Source organism: Anas acuta, chromosome 1 (genome assembly GCF_963932015.1).
Source record: "Anas acuta chromosome 1, bAnaAcu1.1, whole genome shotgun sequence".
Classification (NCBI taxonomy): domain Eukaryota; kingdom Metazoa; phylum Chordata; class Aves; order Anseriformes; family Anatidae; genus Anas; species Anas acuta.
Genome location: NC_088979.1, coordinates 13,566,701 through 13,592,754, shown reverse-complemented (window position 1 = coordinate 13,592,754; position 26,054 = coordinate 13,566,701). Strand labels below are relative to the sequence as shown.

The 26,054-nt window shown below is 34.6% G+C and overlaps 1 protein-coding gene across 2 annotated transcripts in view; it reads right to left on the bottom strand.

The window, feature by feature from the left end:
- Window positions 1–26,054, bottom strand: part of CNTN5 (contactin 5) — a 686,534-nt gene that overhangs the window by 139,474 nt on the left and 521,006 nt on the right. For both annotated transcript variants that reach the window (XM_068669732.1, XM_068669723.1), the window contains exon 10: window positions 6,882–7,063. In XM_068669732.1, coding sequence (XP_068525833.1) covers window positions 6,882–7,063 — 182 coding nt within the window. The remainder of the gene's footprint in view (window positions 1–6,881; window positions 7,064–26,054) is intronic.

The following is a 26,054-nucleotide window of genomic DNA, read 5'->3' as shown; positions in this document are numbered from 1 at the left end:
CTGAGTTTCATAGTTCTCTCATTTTACTAGGAAATCATTGTTTATTCAGCTAAGAATGACTGGGCATTTGGTAAGGCATTTGCACATATTTTTATTAAAGTTTTTTTGGCATTAATTAGTATTTCAAGTGAGAAAATATTTTTAATGCTTTTAAGCACAGAACCCATGAGATTTCCAGCACTCATCATTAACATAAATTACATAACAAGTCAATGTTAAAATGTCTCTCTCTCTTTTTTTTTTTTTTTTTTTTAAAGGTAGACAGTTGATAGTTGTATATATGATCATTAATACCCAGATTTCATGTAATAACCTGCTAAAAAAAACCAAAAAAGCAGGGAATACTTTTTGCAGAAATGCAAATTTTTAATGCAGCAGTCAATCAGACAGTTACGTGTAGGATCTTATCATTTGGAAAACTTACTAAGACTCAGTGAAGAACTGAGTATTCATATATAAGCATATATATTCATATATATATAATCATATATATATTCTAAACATATATATTCAGTAAAAATATATATGCTTAGAAGTCCAGTTTTTGTTTTTCGTATTGTAGCAATACCAATTTCTCTAGCAAAGAAGATAATATATTAATTTAATTAATGTATTTATACTAAATATATATATTTTAAATGGTAGAGAATAAATAGCTAATGACCTTCATTTCTAAAGGAATATAAAATTCTTCTGTTTCAAATGAGTAGAAAGAAATCTAGTTCTGTCAAAACACAATCTCTACTTCAAACATCGGATAATTGATAACATGCTTAAACATGGGGAACCAAGTTTAAAAGTAAATCTTTGAATCTAGCTGCCAATTGACAGATCACCAATCACAGATGTGAGTAGGTATGAGGATGCATGACAGGTGACTAACTGCTTCTAGCTTACATCTTGTGCATGCACGATAAAAGTAGTGAATGAGTTGTCTATCATTCCTACGCAGAAAATAATCTGCAGTACAGTCCCTGGCCAGACGGTTGTCAGAAACTGGATATGTATCATAAAAAGGAATCACTTATTTCCCTTTCAGTGGAGGAAAACAGAGACAAGATAGACCCAACTTAACTCCTACACCAAGACCGAAAACAGCTGCTCTGACATTCTTATTACAGCTAAGGCAATGCATGGCATGTACTCCTCTACACTGAATCACTTGATTCTTATGTTAATCGAAAAATCTCATGTAATATTTTGAAGAAGTTAGTGCGAGTGCCTGTAGTCACTTGTCTACTAATTTTCCTAAAAATATAATTCAATTGCATTGTTTAGTTGTTTCTGTTGTTTTCTTCTGTAGTGTTTTGGTATGCACAAAAAAAGCATGCTGAGAAGCACTTGCTTCCTTTGAAAATTAATATGCTAGTATGATTTTGGCAAGTGTGACAGTTGAATATGTAGTTAAAAATTGTAAAAGATAGACAGTGGTGCCTTAAAGATATGCAGTTTCAAAGAGGCACTAAAATGTTCTTTTTGCTTTTCTGAAACTTCTACTGTGTGATCCAAAGCATATATGGTCTCATTTTTCTATATTGAATTTGATCTCACAATGAACCAAAGCATTACTTAATTAAGAAGTAACCTGATTTCACTGAAACAAAACTGCCTCACCAAGTCTGGCTGCAGAGGTGTTCTTATTGGTACACAGCTGCCATTCCCTTCCCCCTGGCTGTGACTGTCATGAAAGTATAATGGCACAGTTTTTCCTCTATAACCACAAAATTTCAAATCATAGTGATATGATCAGTAGGTATTAACATTTTTTTTTTTTTTCATTATATGGAGTATTTCTACCTTAAATTTTCTCCTCATAGTCTAAGTGGTCTTTGGATTCAAAATTTTCAATCTCGCCATCAGCAAAGGCAATGACTTGGATTTTTACCTTTTTGAGTGAAGCAAAAGAAATTTTGAACAAGATGGTAAAGCAGTAGGTAGAATGAAAACAACTAAGTGCATGATTAAGCCAAATTTTTGGCTTCCTTTCTGCTCTTTGTTTCTTTTTGTTTCTCTTCCTACTTTGCTACAGGAAAACAGTTCCCTTTCTAGTTATTAGCAAGAGCCTCTCCATAATATCATAACATTTGTTCTTAAACCTTGTCAATAATAAGAAACAAATGTTTAACTGGATTTGCAACTTCTAACTCAATGTATGATTTTAATTTTATTTAAAAAAAAAAAAACAAAACAACTTTTAAACATAATCCTGATATACATGTGGGCAAAGAAAATTTCATTCCATAATTGAACTTAATTTTAATAAGAAAATATAAATTGTATTTAAACAGATTTTGAAATTAACTTTTTATTTATATTGATTTATATTTATTTTTGAAATTAATATTATATTTATATGATATAGATATATGTATATGTATATACATATGTAGATGTATGTGTATATATATATATTTTTGGGTGTATATATATACAATATTCATCATGGAAAAAAAATGAGCATTTGCCAGTATTTATCTGTCCAATGAAGTTTTGGGAGTGAATGTAAGAATAGAAGGATTCATTAAACTTCATACATACTTTACCATAACTTTCTATAGTCCTGCCAAGATTTTAAAATCACTGTCCATCCCCTGATTTATTTTATTAATTTCTGTAGCTTTTTATTCAAGGATGCCAAAATGTTTTACAAAAACGCATTGGCAACAAAACAGCAAGTTTACAGGCCAGTTTTTGTATCCTCTGTGGAACCACTTTCTGGAATAATTTAGCAAATTTTTGGCTGAAAGAAAACTTATGAGAAAATTTTGCATAGACAAATGACTTCAGATAGTGTCCTAAAGTGTGAATGAGTAAATGCATTCAGGGTGAAATAAATTATTTTTCTGAACATGAGGCCAATTGAAAAGTATAAAGTATGAGAAGAATAGGTAGCTATCACAGTGAGAAATCAAAGATAACAGATTTCAGCTGAAGATGCAATCAGCAATCTTATCCTTTTTAGCCAGTTTTACTCGATTTTTCTGGGGCTAACCTGCAGTGACCCTGGTGGATTTTACTCCATACGATTTTTATGAGGAAGTGATTAAAATGGTGTTAAAAATCTGGTTTGCCTACTACACTGCATTTCAGAATATTCCTGCCCTCAGCTGCTTGTTCAACTGCCACGTCATGGCAGACCTCCCATCCTGCTGTGTCAGCAGAGCTGTTCATGGGTTGCTGCTGTGAGCAGGATCAGGTAACTGAGCCAGCTGAAAGAAAAATGGCAAGAAAAATGTTTTCATTCTCTGGTTCACATCACCACCCTCTGCTGAATTGGCACTAGTGAGTAGGTAATACAGAAGCAAACCCATCATTTTCAGAGTGAGAAAAGAGCAGGAGGAATTGCACAGAGCAGAAGTTGCCATTGGGAACATCCTGGTAGTCCTGGTAGAGTTTGTGGAGAAGCTGTGACTGCAAATGGTTAATGCCCAGTTTCTCCACCCAAATTTTTGTGCTCTTTTCTATTAATCATTTTCAGGTTGAATATAATTTCTTGTAAGCTACAGGATGAGCTTGGGGAAAAACACACCTCTCAAAATAGGTTGCAGTCAAATATATGAAGATGTCTCGCATCATCAAAATTATATTTTTAATAACTATGCCACTTTTACAGCTGAATTTCAACCAAGTGTTGAGACTACAACAATCTGAAATTGTCAAATTCTGAAATACCACTTTCTGCACAACATTCAAAGTGTCATTTGAGTCAGGCAGTTATGTTATACCTGGATTGCAGCATCAGGAAAGAAATGATTGATAAATCAGCAACTTCTGATTAAATCTGAGGAGACAGGCAGACTTGGGGCCCTGGTCTTTCTCCAAAATAACTTGTGATGACCCAGATTAGATGCAACTGATGAAATGAAGATTCAAACAGACAGCAACTGAGTTCCTACAGAGATATGCAGATTGTAAAACCACAGTATGACACAGCTGGTACTACAATCTGCTCTGAAATTTTACAAGAAACCCCTGGTAAGGAATGATGGCCTACATCTGAATTTCTGAGCCAAAATAATCCTTGTCTCCTGGAGGAATAAGATGTCAGTGAAAAGACAATGAGCTTTAAGATAAATAATTCATGTTGACTGTTGTTATGAATAAGAAATACATCAGCAAATGCTGCCCCTGTATCCTGCTATATCAGCTCTCACCAAAGGAAGCTGAGAATTTTGTAAAGTAACACTTGGCTAAACTTTGTGCTGTTAAGAACCTTCTTACCCAAACTCTCTTACATCCCTGGAAAAGGAAGTTGGGGATTTTAGGCCAATGAGGAACTAATGTCTTCAGGAGCAGTCTGAATGTGAGAGGCTCATTGGGGAATACTTTATCTTGAGGCCAAGATACTTGTAAGGAGCTATTAACAGTTTGCACTTCTTGTTTTTCTGGGCTGGAGGTCACTGCCGTTCTCCTCCACTTGAAAGTCCCCTGTCACCTGCTCTGACCTTCCTCCCTGCTAATGTAGGTGAAACGTTGATTTGGATGTGGTTCTGAATTAACCTTCAGAATTTACCCATTACTAAAAGATAGTAATAGACTGCTACATTTAGAAATGTAGCACTATGATAGTCTCATGCAGCTGTTAATCAAAGGATTTAGACAATCTGAAATGAACCTCCTTTATTTAATGTACAAGCATTTGGTCTGATATGGAAAAAAAGAAAAAAAAAGTCAATTAACACAAACTGTGTGTTATCCGTAAAGTCAGACTGAAAACAATATTATTTTTGACAACCATACAATGGCAGAGAACTAAAAATTCTTATTTCCATCTAAACAGAATGGAACAAAGCTGACAAAAAGAATGTTTTCTTCTCTTCTACATTTGAATAGCATCTTTACTACTACTGAAAATGAAAATGTATCCTGGCTAATAAGAGAGGTAGAGTTAGGTGGAACATGAGATCATGTGTGCTGTGATATGAGTTCTGCTTATAGCTCTGCACAGGTCTGAAGGCTGCTCTTGAGGAAGCAATTTCATTTTCCAACAGCTTAATTTCTCTCCTGAAAAGATATATATTTTTTTATTTTATTTCAAAAGAAAGAGGTAAAGATAATTGTATCTCTATTACAGAAAGCTTTGGTTATTTTATTTATTTATTTATTTAATTATTTTGTTAGTTTCACAACTCTAGAGAAGAGATAGCAACTGTATGAGCTGGGGTATGTATTATAATCTTTGGAATTTCTGATATTTTAAGAAATGTTAAGGAAAAAGACCAAACATGTTGCTAAATTCTCTGGCATCCATGACTGTAACAGAATTTGTCATACTTTTGTAGAAGTAAAAAACAGTAGGAATTAGTAATAATGGAGAAATATCACTGTGGAATTGGCACAGTGGAAGGCATAAAATAGTTCCTGAGGCTTTGAGTTTTCTCTCTTTCTCTCTTTCTTGTTCTCATTCTCTTTCTCTCTCATTCTCTCTCTCGTTCTCTCTTTCTCTCTTTAGTAAAATACTTTTATTCAAGTGCAGTATGGGTGGCATGTCCAAAAGGAAAGGTGCAAACCACCACCTTTGCTATCACATATTTTTTCCTATACACAGTAGAAGGCAAAAACCTGCCCTTGACTCCAGATGGATAAGAAGGAAAAGGAAGGAGAGGAACATCATCCAGCTATATGCTGACACTCACTGAAAACTGAGGAGCTAAGATAAAGACATTTGAAAGTTGGAGGAGACAGTAAATTTGATTATGGACCTGGAAATATTGACTTATATGAAAAATAACTAAACATATGGTGACAATCTATGATTATTTGATGAAAGTGTGGAAAAAAGACAGAGAACTATATACAGTGAGCAATGGGGAGAAAGCACTAATAACAGTTGTCTGAAATCCAGAAAATAAAAATAAAATTAATTAACAGGATAGACTTAAAGGCATCTATTAGCCTGAGGAACAGTCTCAAGTAATGAAGTTTGAATAACACTGACTGCAATATTTGAAGACCAAATACAACTCAGAGTCTGAAAGATTTGTTGCATGATCTCCTGCAATAGACTGCTCCTGCTAAGTACTTAAGGTTGTAGGATTCATGGACTGATAACAAGAAATAGGAGGGACTAAAGTGAAATATTTGAGCTGCAATTAATCAATAAGTCATGTTTTGTATAGGCTTTTGTTTCTGGCCTCTAGGGTGTATCAATGACATTATATAAAAATGAATTAATGAATTACTTTTATCAAATATTCTTAATTTGGGGTCTTTTTTTTTTTTTTTTTTTTTTTCCAACAACATATCAATATGGTTGAATTTTTTGACTCAAAAAAAAAAAAAAATCTAGGAAGGCTACATAAATTGTGCATCCCCAGACTGAGAGCTTTTATTTACAAAAAGAGAATTGCTTCTCCTATTCTGATTCCTGTACAATGACTTTGGCAAAACTCTGCACCCAGGCATGGCAAGTATGTATCCTTAATAAAAGTAAGAGAAAAATACTAAGGTATTTCTAAAACTGATTTTCTGACATATGCATTATGGTTAATGTGAGTGAGTATATATATATTTATATATTAATTTATATATTATATATTATGTATTATATCAGGAGAAAAATAAAGACCTCTAAAATTACAAGAATTCTCTTCACAAACAAACAAAATAAAATGCAACCCTAAACATCAGGAAACATGAAATGCTATTTAAGCCAGGTTTTGTGTGAGACAGCTTCATTCCCATTCCAGACTTTAGTGCATTACTGAGGAACAAAAATATATATCTTAATTAAATAAAGATTTTATTTCATATTTATTTTATATATATTTAATTTCTAGTGGATATTATAGATATTTAATTTCTAGCATCCTTCATATATCGTTAAAGCCTTAAGTATGGACAAAGCATTGATGGACAATACCGTGTGCAATTATACTTACTGTACACTTGAAGTTGCCCTCTGAAGACATTCCTTCCACGTGAGTTTTCAGCTTTACATTCATACATCCCCGCATCCTCTAGCTGCACATTAGGTATTTCAAGCACAGCTTGAGATTTTCTCAGGCGGGCTTTACTTGGATTGTGACCATTAACTTTCCTCCAAGAGATTGTTGGAACAGGGCTGAAATGTTTAGTAAAATTACTGTTACTACCCTTTCACTACTGAGAACATAGATTCTGTTATCTCATAGTTTAAACAAGTTTAAACATTTAATAATCCAAGGAGCAATAAAATATAATTACAATTAAGGTTCATTTAATGCTTGGTATAGCTTGCTTTCTGCAGGGAATCTTTAATAAATGGGTCATTGCATAGAATATGTCTCTTTCACCTACAAGGGAGGCCAAGATTTTATCGAGATCAAGCAAATCACTTGAAATGCTCTTCATGCATCTTCAGTGCTCTGTTTTACTCCTGATTATGTTCATTCTATAGGTAAAAGAAAATAACTTAAAAACCTGGATGAAATGAGAAAATTCCACCACTTCTGTTGTTGTTGCTGTTGTTGTTGCTGTTGTTGTTGTTGCTGTTGTTGTTTTTGTTTGTTTGTTTTGTTTGTTTGTTTGTTTGTTTGTTTGTTTTTCTGCCATAAACCTCCAGTCCAGGAGATCAGTAAGTGACACATTCAATTAGATGGGGGATTTCAATAACATTGTTCTTTAGCTAAAATGAAGTGACTGAAGTCTTGGGGACCTTTACTTTTGCAATATTCTTTAAGTTACAAAATTGTTTGGGCAATAAGTATGTACTCATGTCACTACCACTTCTTACTGACTGCATTGCACACCTGTTCTCTGGAATAGAAGTGTTTATCACTGTATTTTGCTATTCAACAGAGATCTAGGGGAAAGCTCAGATGTGTCATTTACATTCATACTGAGGGAAGAAACGGATTAGAGAAGAAACGGATTAGAGATTAGATAGTGTTTATACTAATTCAACTTTATTTTTAGCTCAAACACTCATCAGTCATTTTACAAGATTTTTATTCTATGGTTTTACATTTCTCTAAATATGGCATTAGATAGGAAGGAAATAAAAAAAAGTAAAAGGAATAAAAATGTACTCGTTTGATTTTGAGCTGAGAATGAGACTACTTCAGGTATTCTAAAAGAAGCTAGGAGGACATCATAAAAGGAAAATCAATTGTTACATGCTGATTTTTTCTCATTAAAATATTTTGGATTTATTTTAATTGCTATCAAGTCTAAACTTAGATGTAAACACAGTTGGATTTTGTGGAAGATGGGGATATGCAGTTCATAGCAGAGATTGAAATTTAAATTATCTATTCATTTCTACCATCATTTGCTGGATTCCACTGATGGAATTTTCTGTAGCTGTATGAAGCTGCAGGTAAAAACAAAACAAAACAAAACAAAACAAAGCAACAACACCTTTCACATTATTTAAGGGTGTCCTTTTGTTGAGACACAACAAATACAGACATGGCAACTACCAATGTATAAGGCTGTAGCTATTATTCAGCCAGAAAAAAAAATAGGTTGTGAGTAATTGAGCCTGGGCTTAAGCTTTCAGCCAAGCACTTCCAAATTCAAGTGCTTTAAAGAGATTTGGGAAATTGTAATTGGAGCTCAGAAGTTAGTATTTTCTGAATGTCACAAATCATTGAATCTCATTAAGCACAAAACTTTTGTATTGACTAATATACAATCTCTGCAGTGGTATCCATTGTTTGTTGGGATATTTCAGAAATAGAGAATCATTTTTTTCCTTATCAGTTTGTTGATAGCTTGATTATTTAACCTGACAAAAGATAATTTATTTTGAATGAGTGTGGATTCATCTCTGAGACTCTGACACTTAATCCCTAAAGTACCTTTCTATTCTTGTGAAATGGTCTCTTCACCATAGAACCACAGAATAGATAATGTATGGAAATGAAGGTTTTTTTTTTTTTTTTTTTTTTTTTCTTAGTAAAAGAAACAGACTGATCTCTTTTTCTTCAGTACTCTATTAATTTATGTCTTTTTATAGATATGTGTGGATCATATGAGGTCTCTTGTATTCTCTTTTCTATTCTATCACCACAGTTGCTTGGTAGCATGCATTATTAATCTGAAAATACTTTCTTACAAGCTAGTTTCAAAATTTGGTGTCCTGTTTGGCTTGAGGACTCTTCTGTGTAGCACATTTGGGTATAATCTATAAAGTTTGCTTTATAGAACTTTTCAGAAGTTGTTTTATGGCAATTTCAATTAGAACATTAATTTATTTTTTTTAATTATTTTTATCTGACATAAGTACTTCATACTTTTCCGTTCTACATACTAAGAACAAATAGGATATTTCTGTCTGTGGTACACTAATAAAACCAACTGTCTTTACCCTTGTCACTTATAATATTCCTGTTACTTCCTTAGCAAGATATTTTGATTTACTATACTTTGATAGTTATTTATATATGTTGGAAGTAGCACAAGAAACAACATTAATTTATTTTTTTCCCATTTATTAGCTAGCATATTTTAGCTCTAATTCCACACTTCAATTTGAAACTCTAATTTACGCTCTTTTTTTTTTTTTTAAGGATTTTATAGAGATTTCATAGCTCTGTTGTTTTGGGTTCAGATTTAAATGTAGATTACTTACATGCTTGTCCTCTTTCTATATATAATTATGTCATGAATACTGGCTGCAAAACAGCAACTCTAGCCAGGTAAGTGTTTAACTAATCATTACTGATCACAACACCAGTCCACAGTAGAAACACATTGTACTTGTACAGTGCAATACTTCTCAATTACTCAGTTTTATAAATGACATAAGTGGGCAGGTACACTCTATTTGACAGGTACACTCTAATGTTGCCATGTGTGTTGCCCATATTCACTTACTTTTTCTTTCACCTTTCTTGCAGTAAGGCTCAAAAACAACCAACCAACCAACCAACCAAAAAAAAAACCAAACATTTACTCTATTATCTTGGAAGGAAACAGATTTAGCTGAATAGAACTGATAAATGTAATTTTCCATGTTGTATCTTTCCAAGAAACAATGAGGACATTATAAACCATGATTGTTGTCTCATTTAGCTACAAAGAGGTAACTCATTTGATTCATGTATTTAGAAAATTCCCTTTAAATTGTGTTTATTTCTATTTTTTGAAATTTGCTTTACTGTATACTACAGAAAGTGTGTATAACATGCAAATACAGAGCAAATGACGTTCTCTAGGTAATTAAGAAGTGTATTTAAAAAAATAAATGTCTATTGTCTTCATCAGTGTAAGATAGTAAGTGGAGTTTTTCAAAGAAATAAAATTATTTTAGCTGTGTACATTTAATGATTTCAAATGAAATTACTCCCAAACTGCAAATCGCTATTCACAGACAACTTGTTTAATGAAGCTTCTTATCTTCCTTGCATAACTCACAAGTGAGGTATGAATTTTAGGTCTGAAATAAAAATATATCTATACCTATTCCTCCTTTGTGACTCATGTGAGAGTGAAATGAAAGAAGGAAATATATCTGAGTAAGGACATGAAATAATAAAAGTGACTGTTGTAGAAAACTCATAAAATCTAGCATAAAAGCTAACATATACACATATTGTTCATCCTTAAAAAATAGAGTAATAGTAGAAGTAACTGTAACATTAATATGAGTTCAACATAATATGCATAATTGGTAAATCTTATAATTGTTATATCCCATTTTTATTTTGGACTAAGCAGATATTTTTGGGGAATATTACTTAGTTTTTTATTATAACAGTGCTCAAATTTAACTCCAAAAAGTATCTTTATGCAAGTTTCAGTTGAGTTCAAAGAGAAGGTTCTCCTCACTTTTAGAAACAATCAGTAGAATAGTGCTGGTAAATCTTAGAACTGCTAACAAAAAAAACAAAAAAACAAAAAAAAACAACTAATTCAGAAGTGTCATCATTAAACCTCTCATTAATCTGAGCTGAAATAAAAGTTCAAAGAGGTCACTTGTAAATTGATAGCCATTACATTGTGGGTTTGTTCACTTTGAATTTGAAGAAAACATAAGGTATAGTTTTGCATTTATATTTAGAAGAGATTATAAGAGTTAAATTTCAGCAGTATGTTATCAGGAGGAAAAATATATTAGCCTGAGATGAATACAGAGAAATCGTCTGAGCAGCCAGGGATCAGGTTAGGAAAGCCAAAGCCCTGTCATAATTAAATTTGACCAGGGACATCAAGGGCAATAAGAAAGGCTTTTTCTGTAGTTACCCCAGAGATAAAAGGAAAGAATAAGGAAATTGTGGGCCCTCTCTGGAAGGAAATGGGAGACCTGGTCACCTGGGATATGGAGCTGAGGTACTCAAAGACTTTTTTGCCTCAGTCTTCACTGACAAGAGCTGTAGCCTTGTCAGACACAAAAAAAACCCAAAAAAAACAAAAAACCAACCAAACAAAAGGCCCGGGCCCCAGAAGGCAAAGGCAGGGACTGGGAGAATGATGAACAACACAGTGCAGGAGAAGATCAGGTTCAAGACATGCTAAGGAACCTGAAAACCCACAAGTCCATGGGACCTGATGAGATACATCCATATCCATAGGTCCTGAGGGAAACAGCAGATGAAGTTTCTAAGCCACTATCCATCATATTGGAGAAGTCATGGCAGTCCAGTGAAGTTTGCACTGACTGGAAGACAAGAAACATAACCCTAAACATAAAAAGGGAAAAAAGGAAGACCCAGGGAACTATAGGCCAGTCAGTCTCACCTCTGTGACTGGCAAGATTATAGAGCAGAACCTTCTGGAAACTATTATAAGGCATATAGAAAATAAGGAGGTGATTGGTGACAGCCAACATGGCTTCACTAAGGGAAGGCAGATTGTGCCTGACAAATCTAGTGGCCTTCTACAATGGGGTTACAGCATTGGTGGATACGGGAAGAGCAACTGACATCATGTACCTGGACTTGTGCAAAGCATTTGACACTGTCCTGCATGATGTCCTTTTTTTTTTTTTTCCTAAATTGGTAAGACATGGATTTGATGGATGGACCACTTGCTGGGTAAGGAATTGTTTGGAAGGACTCATTCAAAGAGTTGCAGTCAACGTCTCTGTGTCCTAAGTGGCGATCAGTGACAAGTGGTGTTCCTCAGGGGTTGGGACTGGCACTATTTAACATCTTTGTTGGTGACATGGACTTTGGGATCAAGCGCACCGTCAGCAAGTTTCATCCTAAATAATAATAACAACAAAAAAAAAAAGTATTTGGACCTATAAAGCATGTATTTCTTTTAGAAAAAGGGTGAGATGGAAATGAGAGAGTCATTTCTGAATTTTAAAATATCTTTTCTTTTAATCTGATCTCCTAATTTTTCAACTGTATATTAAATAAGACTGCATTGGTTACTTTTTCTATTTTTGGTTGGTACAAATTAATGTGCTCTTTTGAAATAGTTTACTTTCTACTGTAATTTCAATTCCTTTCCACACTATTTATCTTTTCCATACATCACTATTCTGAGTTGTGTCTTTGAACTCAAAGGCTCACATCACAGTATATCTTAAAATCTCTGCATGCCTGTGCATATGAGATTAGAACAGAACCCTTTGTCCTTACGCCCTCCAACTGTGTTAAACATATTTTAATTACTACAGACTAATTATGTAGGATTAAAATGTTGAGGAGAATCATGAAATTCTCTCCATCAGACTCTTTCCAGAAATAAACACCAACCGTTCACCAAGTTTTACCTTTAGATTATTGTATATAAGCCTATTTTGGTCAAATGAGGTTTAGGAGACTATCTCATTATTCTATACAAGATAATAACTTTTGCTTTCATTTGGTTATGAAAAGATACTCCTTTACCTTTTATTTATATATACTCATGCATCATATCTCTGTACTTATGAAACACAGCAACTGTGAGTATTGTTGACTTAAGAACAAAAAAAGAAGAAAATGACAATGAATTTGGAGCCAGTGAGGAGAAAAATGGTGAGGTTTACAAGTCAGCTGTACATAATTCCATGACTTTGATAAAAGGTCTAATGGTTTAGATTAGGTCTGATACATGTGACAGTGTTGTATATTAACATGGATTTACTTTCCCCCTACTCCAGACTTGTTCCTTACAGCACAGAGCAAGGTCAGAATGCCTTTGCCTGACTGTATGTCCAACTCCAAGTCATCTTCTTCACACTCTGAGTGTTACCATGGTAGAGCATCTCTAACATTTATAACAGTCCTGTGTCTACTGATTCATTATTCATAATGATTCTTTAACCATGATGAATTATACTCCAGAGGCTTTTCTCTACAATTTTCTCAGTCTAAATTGATAGCTCAGACTTGATTCCTAACTGCTTGATAGCTCAAGTAAGATAAGATACGTTGCACTTCTGGTGATTCCAAAGAAGTTTCCAAGTTCTTAAATTCAAGTTGTTCATAAGAACAATAATAATCTGATACAGATGTGACTCACAACAGGATGAGTTGTTTTTGCAACTCGTGAGTTAAAGGGAAAAAGATATTCCATAACATTTCATCTCTTCATTTAAAAGTTAGATAATGGTATTTACTCTTAATGAAATCACAACATCAAGGATAGATAAAGACAAATCTAATGGAAAAATGTTGAATGTCTCCTGCCATGCATTCGGGGTTGGTCACATTGCAAAATTCCATGCTATATTTTATCATTATCAAATACTGTATTATATTGTGGAATGGATGAGATACTGAGCTACTATAGTTTTAAATAAGGACAAAAGTAAGCTCATTTTTTTTTCCTCAGCCATCCAGTGACTTTTTTTTTTTTTTTTTCTAGTCTCTGTATCATTCCCCACCGCTGTTGAGAAAAGAGTTTGAAGCAAGTTGAAAAGCAAAAGACATATATGATATCTGCTGTGTGAGTATGGGAGATAACACACAAAAATTCCACAAATTTAAGTTAGATTACACAAATACTTTAAAGTAGAAATTTTGCCTAAAAGGTGACTAGTTTTTGACAGGGATTCATATGGATTCTCAGAGTCACAGTACCAGAGAAGCACTGTTTTCTTACTCAGTATAAATCTACTTCATAACAGGTTTTTGTGTTATTATTCTCTTAAAACTTTGCACAGGAAGAATTTCTGTAGCTTGTACATTAATATAGGATTTCTAAACTCATCTTAACTGGTATAGAAAGTATGTGTGTAAAGATCATTTCCAGAGGACTGAAACATGAGTCTTGCCTTGCCTTTCACTGCCTTGCAGAAAAAAATCTACCACCAATCATGACACAAGGGAATATCACATGTAAATCTAGAATCCAGGGTGTATAAGATGTCTTTGAATCTGCTGATCAGCAATTAAGTGTGAAGATTGTGAACACAGTAAAGATAGGTGATTTCTGAAAGCACTGGGTTTAATGTTTTGTACCATGCATTTACATGCATTTATTTCTTTACGGGAAATCCTGAACAAGTAATGACAATTATAATTACGAGGAACTACTATTGATGATGGCAAGATATTTTTTTCCTTCTGATCATCTCAATTTTGACAGAGAGAGAGAGAGCCTGCATATGCACTTCTGGATAGTAAGTTCAAAATGCAAATGGAGGGAGGCAGATTTATCTGTGTAGAGAAGTGGACAAGTAAGCATCTGCATAAATTCTCCTCTGTCTTTAAACCTAAATCAAAACTGTCTAAATTACCAAAGTTTTTAGTTACATTTACAAGTTTTCATTGACAGCCCTCAGAGAGAAAGATAGGGGACTGGTAATATTGCTTCTTCAGGATTTATGTCTTATTGATGGGGACTTGCAGTTTGCCAGGGTTGATTTTTTCCACTTTCCTTATGGCATATGATAAAAGCAATTAACTCTAAATTTCCAGATGTAAGTATGAAGCATTTAGTCAGAGTGAGACAGAAAGAGAACTGGGAGTGCTACCTGAGATTTACCAAAGAATGTTTATTACATTACTATGAATGATTGCAATACTTGTAACAGCATTATAAAGTCTATGCAACAGCAAATCTACTCAAAGAAGAGTAGAAATCAATCTAGCTTGAAAAAATAGGAACAAAATCCAATCCTACTCTAGCACTTTATGACATAAATTCTTTTTCAGTATGAAGTAAAAATGAACTTTAAATTGATGAAAGTCTTAGATTTATTTGACATAAACATGTACTATCGAATGAAACAAATACTGGATCTGTTTCTATCTTATATAAACAAACTGAGCTTGAAGATGCCATATTCACATTCAGAAAGGTTCCTTCCTTTCATCACAAATTTATCTCCAGATGTAAGGACATCCCTATCTATAATACTGACAAATGATGTTCTACTGTGTATGCTAATTTCCCTCTTGGGATTGTTTTGCTATCGGAGAACTTGAAGAGTAGCTTTCACAGTTTCTAGATTTGGAATCTGATAGAATTAACAAAATCTACTTCCTAAAGTGAGAAGTGGTGTAAATAGGCACGAAGGAGCATGACTTCCTAAGTATGGGACTTAGAGACATATATTTCAGTACCAGGTTTTCTCTCTATCCTGTAGCTTGATTGGCAAATCATTTTATTTTAATACATTGTGCCACAATTTCCATGTTAAAAAAACAAACAAACAAAAAAAAACAAACAAAAAAAAACAACACATTTTTACAGCTTGGTGACCTGCAGATGAAAAATAAGATATCATTTTAAGAATTGTTTTTGAGGGTGACGGCAAATTGCTGCCTGTGGAATTCTACATTGTGATTTGCTTAATATTTCACACTGCTTAGATTATAGTATCTTTTGTTCCATTGGTATTTCTCCTATTTGTAGGAAAAACACTGAATATTTGAATCCTTAGTTCCACCAAGGAATTTGATGTATAACATCTAGAATGATTTGTTCCATTAAATGCAAACCAGGGATCTTGGCATGTCATTAAATTGTGAGTACCATAATGCATTTAAAAGACAAGTCAAAATTAGCTTTCAGTTCACTTGCAAATTTTATATTAAAAACTTGTTAGTATTCCTCAATCCTCCATCCTTCATTTATCAGCGCAGGGATTCATCATGCCCTTTCACACTTTGTTTTGGCCAGTAGTTCCTGTGTAGAAGATAACAATATATGCAGTATTATCACAGGAGTCAGTGGAAATGAGACCTGTTAATGTGCACCGAATGTTCTGAATGTAGACTCACGTAACCTGTAATATCAAAGTATCTCTGTGTCACCATTATTGTAGGAAGAGGCAAGGACTGTTTCATGTTCATGGAAAAATACAAGGAGGCTTAATCTTCTGAAATACAATGTCCAAAGACAAGCAGCTCCTGTGGGTGAAAGGCCATTCCACTTTGGAGAATATTTTTGAGCTATATCTCTGACTGCCAGCACACCATAAAGATCTGATAGAATATTGCAAACCAATGGCCATCAAAATTGTCATATTGGCTCTAAAAACAGTGAAGCCTGCTCACAAGTATCACAAGTATTAGTATCATTTTATAACCAAGTTACATTCCCATGTTTTTCCTATATAAACAAACCATCCTGGAAGTTATGTTGAAACACGTGGAAGACAGGAAGGCGATTGAAGACAGCCAGCATGGCTTCACCAAGGGCAAATAGTGCCTGACTAATGTAGTGACCTTCTACAAAGGAGTAACTACATCAGTGGACAAGGTAAGAGCTACTGATATCATTCTATCTGGACATCTGTAAGGCCTTTGATACAGTCCTTCTTGCCTCTAAATTGTAGAGATATGGCTTGATGGAAATAATTGGCTGTATGATAAAACCCAAAGGTTCTAGTCAATGGCTCCATGTCCAAGCAGAAACTAGTAATGTGTGGTGTCCCCCAAGTGTCTTTGCTGGGACCAGTACTATTTAGTATCTTAATTACTGACATAGACAGTGGGATCGACTGAACCTTCAGTAAGTTTGCAGATGACACTGGGCTAAGTGGTGTTAATAGGAGTTAATATTTTAGAGGGAAATATGAGTTATATGTTAGAAGGAAGGAATACCAGATGGACTTAGCCTTGAGGTGGGCCCATGTGAACGTTATGAAGTACAACAATGCCAACTACATGGTCCTGCATGTGGACTGGGGGCAATTCGCAATATCGGTAGAGTCTGAGTGTTTAATGGATTAAGAACAGCCCTGCAGAGGATGACTTGTGGATACTGGTGGATTAAAAGTCACATATGAGTTGGAAACGTGTGCTTTCAGCAGAGAAAACTGATCATACACTAGGCTACCTAAAAAGGCAGATAGCCTGAAAGTCAAGATGAGAATTCTACCCCTCTGCTCTTGTGAGACCCCACCTGTTCTACTGTGTCTAGTTCTGGGTCTGTCAATACAAGACATGGATCTGTTAGAGTGCATCCAGAGGAGGGACTCAAAAAATTATCGAAGGACTGGAACATCTCTCTTGTGAAGAAAGGCTGAAAGAGTTGGGATTGTTCAGCCTGAAGAGTTGTCTGGGGAGATATTATTTTGCCTAAAGAGGGCTCTAAAGAAGGATGGAGACTTTACAAAGGCCTTTAGTGGTAGGTGTGGTGGTTTTACTGTGCTGGGCAGCTAAACACCACAACCGCTCTCTCCCTCTCCCTCCTTAGATAAGGAGGGGGAGAAGTAAATCAAAGAACAACTTACGTGATGAGATAAGGATAATTTAATTAAAGGGAAATGATAATAATAATAATTAAAGAAAGATTATTATGAACTAAACAATTTAACTAAAAAAAAAGGAAAGGGGAAAAGGGAGGGGGAAAGGAATAAAAAGGGAGGAAAACAAAAAAATAAAACAAATGAAGGCTATGTGGAAGTGCAGAGGAAAGAAATTACTCTCTACTTCCCACAAATGAGTGATGCTTGACCACGTTCTTGAAGCAGGGTCTCAACGCACGTGGCCGGTGTTTGGGAGGACTGACGTTTTCACAATGAGAGCCCACCCCTCCCCTCTTCTTCCTGTTTCCACCTTTTATTGCTGAGTGTGACATCATATGGTATGGAATATCCCTTTGGTTGGTTTAGGTCAGCTGCCCTGGTGATGGCAGCTTCTCACTTTTTGCCCACCCCCTAGGAGGGTTAGAGAGAGTCCCAATGCTATGCCAGCACTGCTCAGCAGTAGACACAACACTGGTATGATAACACTGCTGTTCCAGCTACAAGTGCAGAGCACAGCACTGTGTGGGCTGCTGCAGGGAAAGTTAACATTCCAGCCAGACCCAGTAGAGTAGGACAAGGGGCAGTGGTTTTCAACTGAAGGAAGGTAAATTTAGACTGGATATTGGAAACATTTTTGAAGATGAGGATAGTGATAAGCTTGAACAGGTTGCTCAGAGAAGTTGTGGATGTCCTGTTGCAGGAAGTGTTTAAGGACAGGTTGGATTGGGCTTTGAGCAACCTAATCTATTGAAAGATGTCCCTACCTATGGCAGGGGTGGGTGGAGAAGATGATCTTTAAAGGTTTTTTTCCAACCCAAACCATTTCATGACTCTATGATTCTATGAATATTCAGCTGCCGTTTTTCGCCTTGACCTTTCACTCATATCAATGACCCTGGGATGCAGCCTAGTACAGTTAGCAGAGATTAACTTCAAGTTTGTTTTAAACTGTGATTAGTGCATTAGGTTTGTAATTCCTTAGCATAATACAAGGGCTGGAATGGAATGTATAGTAAAGAGATTTATGTCAGCAAATTGGTCATACTAATAGAAATTCTCACAAGACCTTTTGTTATACTGTATTGGTGTGAAAAGGTCAGGCTACAGGCTGCTCTCTTCTGCTTCTCTTGACATTTTAAAGCAGGAGATGCTTCCTGCTGGGTATGAACCCGCAAAGAACACAGAGAACACTGTTATCTACAGATAACACATGAATACCAGTTCTGCAACCTTCTGGATGAATACAAACAAGGTCATATTGGATTTGTCAAGATCAAACAACAGAAGGATGCAAGTCAGGGAGAGAGATAGAAAAGGCCTGGAACACAGTTTTAACTGGTGGACTGAAAGGAAAAGGAATATTTTACAAATATGAATAGCAGAGAGGGTTCAATTTTGTTCTTTGTAATTAAGAAACAGCATGGGGCAATACTATAAGATTCTATTCACCTATGTTGGAAGACCAGATGAACATGTTAGCCAGAGACCTGTTCAGCCTGGATCTGTGACTCACTACTGTCAGATTATTTTCTGTTCTAATTTTGTATTCCTGAAAGAAATTGTATATATATCTAAATTGCAAAGAAAAAAGAAATATATATATATATACATATAAGAAATGAGAGGAACCAAACACTATAAAACCTTTGACCAAAGATGTACTTCTTGAGTACCTTTCTTCTTTTCTGAAATTTCTCTAATCCTTGTAACGCTTTTTGCTAATCAGATCTCACAGAACCATCCTTTTAACATGTGGACTTACTGTGGTGTAATTGCCTGAAGTAACTAGGAAAATAAAACTAACATTCACGTTTTAAAGAAAATGTACAGCACTGAAGAGGCTTTCAGGGTAGGGCATAGCTGCATTACCTGAGTGTTCCCTGGGCTTCCAACCTTAGATGCTATCGCTCTGGGGAAACTTGGTGTGCTAGCCCTAAGGAACAGTATGGAGCGTAGAATGGAGTGGAGACACCACGGCTAGGCTCTGTAACCAGGTGGGGACTCTATTGTTCTTGTGCACACCAAGACTGATACTGCACTTTTTGCCACCCTGAGCCAAGGACCTATCACGTTTTGACAAATGCTGTACCCTAGTGTACTTTTTGCTCATTATAAAATCATTATAATACCAAAACACACCTCCATCCAAAAAGCTACCCACCTCCAAGGTGCGACCACCCCTCACCGAGCATGTGCTCTGAATTTCTCGGAGCCTATTACTTTAAATGGAGACGGGAGAACTTTTCAGCAATCATAACTAAGATATGCTTGACTAGAGCCACTCAAGCTCCACCTAAAAGATAGAAAATAATATAAATTGGCCTAAGAGAGAGGGGATGTTAGGGAAGATACCACCATCAGGGGAGATACAACATCCTTAGGACCTCCTGACTCCTGGGATCACTTGACAGGCTGAGCCTCTCTTCCCCCCCATTGGGACGCCTTTGGGTGAGATCTGAACACTTGCTTATAGATCTCTCTAGAGTCTTTGATCCTTTTAGCATGTTTATTTCTAGGCTGCGCACCTGTAACACCTGTAACACCTGTGTATTTCATGCATGCTAGCTTGCTTTTGCAGACAGTCACTATCACTGGCAATACAAAAGAACCTGGTTATCTGTTGCTGTAATAAACCATACTTGATTGCATTGTGATAGCTCTCATTAAGTGCAACTAGGGTAAGGGTGGTTATCCGTGACAGTGATAGTTCAGTGTTCTGAATCCAACCAGACCCCAGACAGTTAACGCGTTATTGGTGAATGTCTGACCGGACCCCCAGATCTGACTGGTTCAGTACCCTGAATCCGACTGGGCCCATAACGGTTAATCAGCTACACCCCTTAACGCCACACTTGCAAAGTCTATATTTTTACACCTACAAAAAGATATGCAATAGTTAGCCTTCCTTATAGCCATTATTCTATGTCATTTTCTTATTCAGTGACTCAAGCAGAAATAACTTCTGCAGATACTTCATGCACATGTTTCACGGTTCCAGTCATAGAATAGAATATCCTGAGTTGGAAGGGACCCTTAAGGATCATCAAGTCCAAAATACCTTCCAGCAGATCATACAGGTTTTATATCATCACTCTGATCTTTGCTTAGATATTACATTCACCTATTCAAATACATTTTGCATTTATGTCTGCATATTGTAAAATCTTCAGTAAGCTTTCTGTACATACTGTATAATGAAAATACTGATAATGACATAAAATAAATAACACAATTTTAAGTAAAGCATGAATAACTATTAGAAAAATCAGTTAAAAAGTCAAATCTAGGTGATAAAATTCAACATTCCTTGGATTTAAAACTGTGGGATATTTACAAACCAGAATTTGTTCCAAAAGTTAATTATTTCAGGAAGAACACTTTACAGCATTTCCTGGATTCACAAAATTTAATTCAGTTTTGTAACTTAAATATATGTAATTTTACCTCTTTTTTGTTTTATTTCTTTAAAAATAAATAAATAAATAAAATGGACTATCAGCTGAGTTCTTGCAGACCATATTACAGATGAATGTTTATGACTGAGCTATAAAGCTCTTCAAAATAGAGTTTACAACAGAATCTACAATTATTAAAGCAACATTGTCTATAACAGCATGAACAATGCTTCTATCATAACAACATCATCATAATAAATGTAACAAAAAGAAGTCAATATCTCTACTTTATTCTTTAAGATTATTTTTCAGTAAGGACATGGTCTATTGGTCTATACATTAGTAAAGTCAACTAAGATAACATTTATAAAGAATATTGACATACTGTGTAGATGTTACTATTGTACAGAAATAGCACAAGCATGAAACACTCAAAAATACAGAAAAACAAGTGTATGGGATGTAAGAAAAAATGATTGCAAGAATGGTTATCTATTGATTATTGATTCGATTAAAATCCCTGTCTGCTGGTCTACGTGGTTAAAAAAAGGCCATAGTGGAAAAAGGATAGATAAAACTCTTTTTTCTTTCTTTTGTTACAAACAATCCTTTTGGCTGTCTGTGTGGCCCAGGAATCCTATTTGAAATGAAAAGACTGAAAATTTTGAAAACCTGTAAGTACAGGTATAGCCTATGTCCTCTATTTTTTTCTAATAGGAAATAAAGTATGATTACTCATTCAAAATTGGATTTTGGCAATATCATAATACAAAACGTATTTTATTTCCTGGCTGAAGCCAGGAAACCAATGACGCACAGATTTGTATGGAGAACAAAACAGAATGCTTGTATGTTATGTTGCATGGCCAAATCACAATGAGGAAAAGGTTGAGGAGTGAGGTATATGTAAAGTGAGTGCACGGTACACAACTTGACATTAGAGTATCAGTGTGAAAAAGTATGTTTAGATGTAAAGTTTAGAAATTCAGTTTATTTGAAACTGAAAACAGAATACAATCTAAATACAATCTAAAAAATAAAAAAAAATAAAAAAATAAAAAGGAAAAGAGCAATATATGTGACACTTTTTTTTTTTTTTTCTTTTTTTTTTTTCCTTGAGCTACTTTCCTTTGAGGGCAAGACTTTTTGATTGCTGAACAGGGGCATAATATTCATACTAGCTTGGACAAGGAGTCCTATGCCATTGTCTTATGCCACTGCAGTGACAGAAGCCAGAGAAATTGTGTTTCTGGAGCAGGAATACTCTGATCTATGCTAGACTGTTGATGGGGAAAATCGTGTTTTCTTTACCACAACCTACACAAAGAATGAGGCCATGATTTGTCTTTCTGATTTACATAATAAATTTAAGTTAACATTGGAATGATGGATTTGTTAGAGAACCGAATTTGTCCAGAATCTGTATCTGGACTACACATGAGCATATCATTAACAATAAGCTCATCACATATTTGCTTGTCTTTTTAAATAACAAGATATAATCAGTGAAAATTGATAGCAAATACTAACATACCATTGGTTATGAAAAAAAAGTTATGAAAAAAAAAAAAAGAATTTGTTTTGAATTCTTCCATTCAGTAAGATTTAAAGTAGATATTTTCTATTACTATTATTATTTTTTAAGTTTAATCTAACGATATTTAATCTAAATCTTGATCAGGATTTAGCAATTATGTAAATTAAGAATATATATTATGTCCTTACAAAAAGTTCAAAAAATAGATGTCAATACTTTGTCATTGCAAGAGGGTTTTTTATTTTATTTTTATTAAAAAAATCATCTGCCTTGTTAGGAAAGAAATGAAAATTCAGGTGTTACTAATTAAAATAATGTAACTGAATCTGTGTGCTACAGATACATATCAAATGTAGACATAATCAATACACAAGTTTTCTGTGGAGATGAGTAATTCTCTATATAAAAATGACCTTTCAACAAAAGTGGGACAGCATAAAAACCCAGCACAAAACATTAAATATCACTAAACTGCAAAATACACACTCAGATATATATAACAGTAAAATTTATTTTGGACTTTTCTGTCTGTTATGTCTTTTCCTATACCTCAACAGTAAATCATGGATAAATGCTGTGATTTCTTAGTCAATGAGTGATTCTCATTATAAGCAGTATTACCTAATATAAATAACATGATTTTGAGATATTTTACTTCTGTATTACTTTTAATTCTTTAGAAATAACAAATATATTTATAAGTGGTATTTGTAACATAATATTTTTACTTGTAATTGTAGCATATTGCTTGGGTTAGACTAAAATCCTTTTCAGACAATTTCTGTCTGTTAAGAAATTAAGTAAGTTTGGAGACAAAAGTTGAGCAGCTCCAGTTTATTTAATTTCTACAGCCATGGTGACTGGCAGTTCTAAATAAACACTATTAATAAATCATTAATCTGTAACTAAAGACTAGGCTTTCTCTGGAATATCTCTGAAATGTCTGGTTCAAGAAATCTTTCTGGAATGGCTATCACTGTGACAATTACATAAGTAGCAGAGAGCAGTGCTTGAGAACAGATATATTAAAGCATGAGAAAAACAGCAGCATATTGATTCTGAGACTGCAATAACCATCATTTTAATTACAATCAGAATTCAAAACTCCAAATTTCAGAAAGCTAAATAAAAAACAAATTAGCTGCTGATTCAATTTGGCAATGAATACCCCTGGCAGGAGAACCAGAAAATATCTGTACAAGCTATTGGGAATAAGAGATGGGGAAGAAAGTGAAAGCAGTAAAAATGAGGAAGGAATCTGATGCATTTCCACCTTCCACCTCAGCCTCCAGGTTTCAAATGAGGCCTGAAATGTCATTCATGTAATTATGACCATATCAGGTTGAAAGCAATTTCAATTCAGCTGGCTTGATTAATGGCTGCAAAAAGAAGATAAGGAGCATTTATGGTAAAAGTAGTTGCTTGTAATAGCAGCAAATGAGGTCAACTTATTTGATAACCTAAAATTCTCTGATGGATCAAGTGTTTTTGTTTTGTTTTGTTTTCTTGATAAAGGTTAGCTCCAAATATGAGCCTAGCTAATTGAAGCCTTTCCTGTCAACTGTCACCTTTATTTTGTGGCAGTTTGAATAGTGTGAACTCTCTTTTTGAGAGAGTTTACTAAATCTTGAGGTGCTGTTGATGGAAAATATTAATAGCTGCTTTTCTTGTCTGTCAGCAGTCATTGTGAAGGACAACAGTTGGCTTACCTCCTCTTTTCTGGAAAGTGACAGTTGAGTAGGAATCTGCCTGCAACTGTAGTTCCAACAAGAGGGGGAAAAAAACAACATGTCAGTTACTGTTCCAGCCATAGCCAGGAGTCTGAAAGGGCCTTGTTGTCACTACTGACCTGGCAGAAAACTAGTTAGCATTGCTGACAGGAGAGAGTCTGGGGCCACCTGCCTCTACAGAGCAGCAGTTTTCCTCACTTATTTTAGCATCTCAGCTAATCTCTCCTTCTATTGGAGAGATTTTTGCTTCTTTGCTTCTCTTTGCTTCTCTTAAAACATAAGACCCTATACATATAAGTTCTCTCCTTGTATTTGTTTTCTCAACTACAGCTAACATTTATGTAGAGCATGAATTTGCAAAAAAAAAAAAAAAAAACAAAAAACACTTTCTCTGCCTGATGGCCACCTACATGTAGGCTATGGTCTCCTACATTTTGTTTTGTATAGTTCAGTTGAGCCTGTCTCTCCTTACGGTCAGTGGGTCTAAATAGATATAATAATAATATATATATATATTTTTTAGAAAATTCTCTGTAATTGTTTATGAACACTCTCTGTATCATAAATCATTGAGATTACCTGGATATTGGTCACATAATTTTGGATTGTCAGTAGAAACAGGCAAGAAGGGAAGCAAGTTAAAGACAAATCTTATCCAGGTAGTAAACAGGAACTGTTAAGGGAAAAACCTGAACCAAAAAGGAAAAAAAAAGTAGAAAATAATAATAATAATAAAAAGAAAATAAAAAATAAAAAATAAAAAATAAAAAAAAGAAAGAACAATGACTATAAATACATTTTTTTTTTCTTCTCCACTCTCAAGTCATGAAGACAGGCTGGTCTGGAAAATCAGACTTTCTGAGCAAGGTGCAGTGGTGATCCCCAGGAATATGATGTATTGCTTTTCTTCTGAAGCTTTCTTCCTACTTAGGTAAATAAGAACAAAGACTTGGAGGATACAGTACCCCTGCCATGGGGCAGTATCCCATGCCCTAGAATAACTGAGTTGTGAAATTTCACTACTAATTTTACAAAGCCAAATGTTCCCACTGTTTCTAAATCCAAGCCAGCCTGTGAGGACCTGTATGTGCCCTAATAATCTAAGAACTAGAAAACCAAGCAGGATAAATGATACTGAGCAGTATGACTAGGGGGAAAGATGAACAAAAGGAACACCAATATAAAAAGAAATATAAAGGAATTCAATACAGTGAGATTTCTTTCAACATACACACATCACAGATTTTTATGGTATATATATTTAAAAAAAATATTTTTTTTGTATTTGTTTATATATCTGTAATGAAATGTCAATGATGGAACACCTTTTTTAAGCTACATACATATAAAGAGGCAAAAATGTACTCTTTGAATCAACAGAATTACTATTTATTTCTGACCGTACACTACCTTTGCCACACTTACTCTTTACAATGATAATAATACCTACTGCCACAACAAAATCAAGTTATCAGTTCCATTTTATATTCTGTGATCTGAATAGTATACGGCGATCATTTCACTCCTTAGTTAATTTGTATGAAACAGCAAAGTAGTATTTATAAAACCATTCTGTCCCTAAACTCATTCATCAATAAATATATAAACAAAACACTTGACATGAATATGAAACACCTGCTCTCTAGTAGTGCTATTAGGTCAGGTGGAAATTAGAGAAATGCCAGTTCCACAGAATGTGTTAGAAAGGTTAGACCTTTGTGCTCTTATGTTCATAATATTTCTACAAAAATAATGCAGTTGAAAAAAAAAAAAAAGCTACTCATCCTATTTATTCTCCAACTAATTTTGGCAGATGAAAATGGAATTTA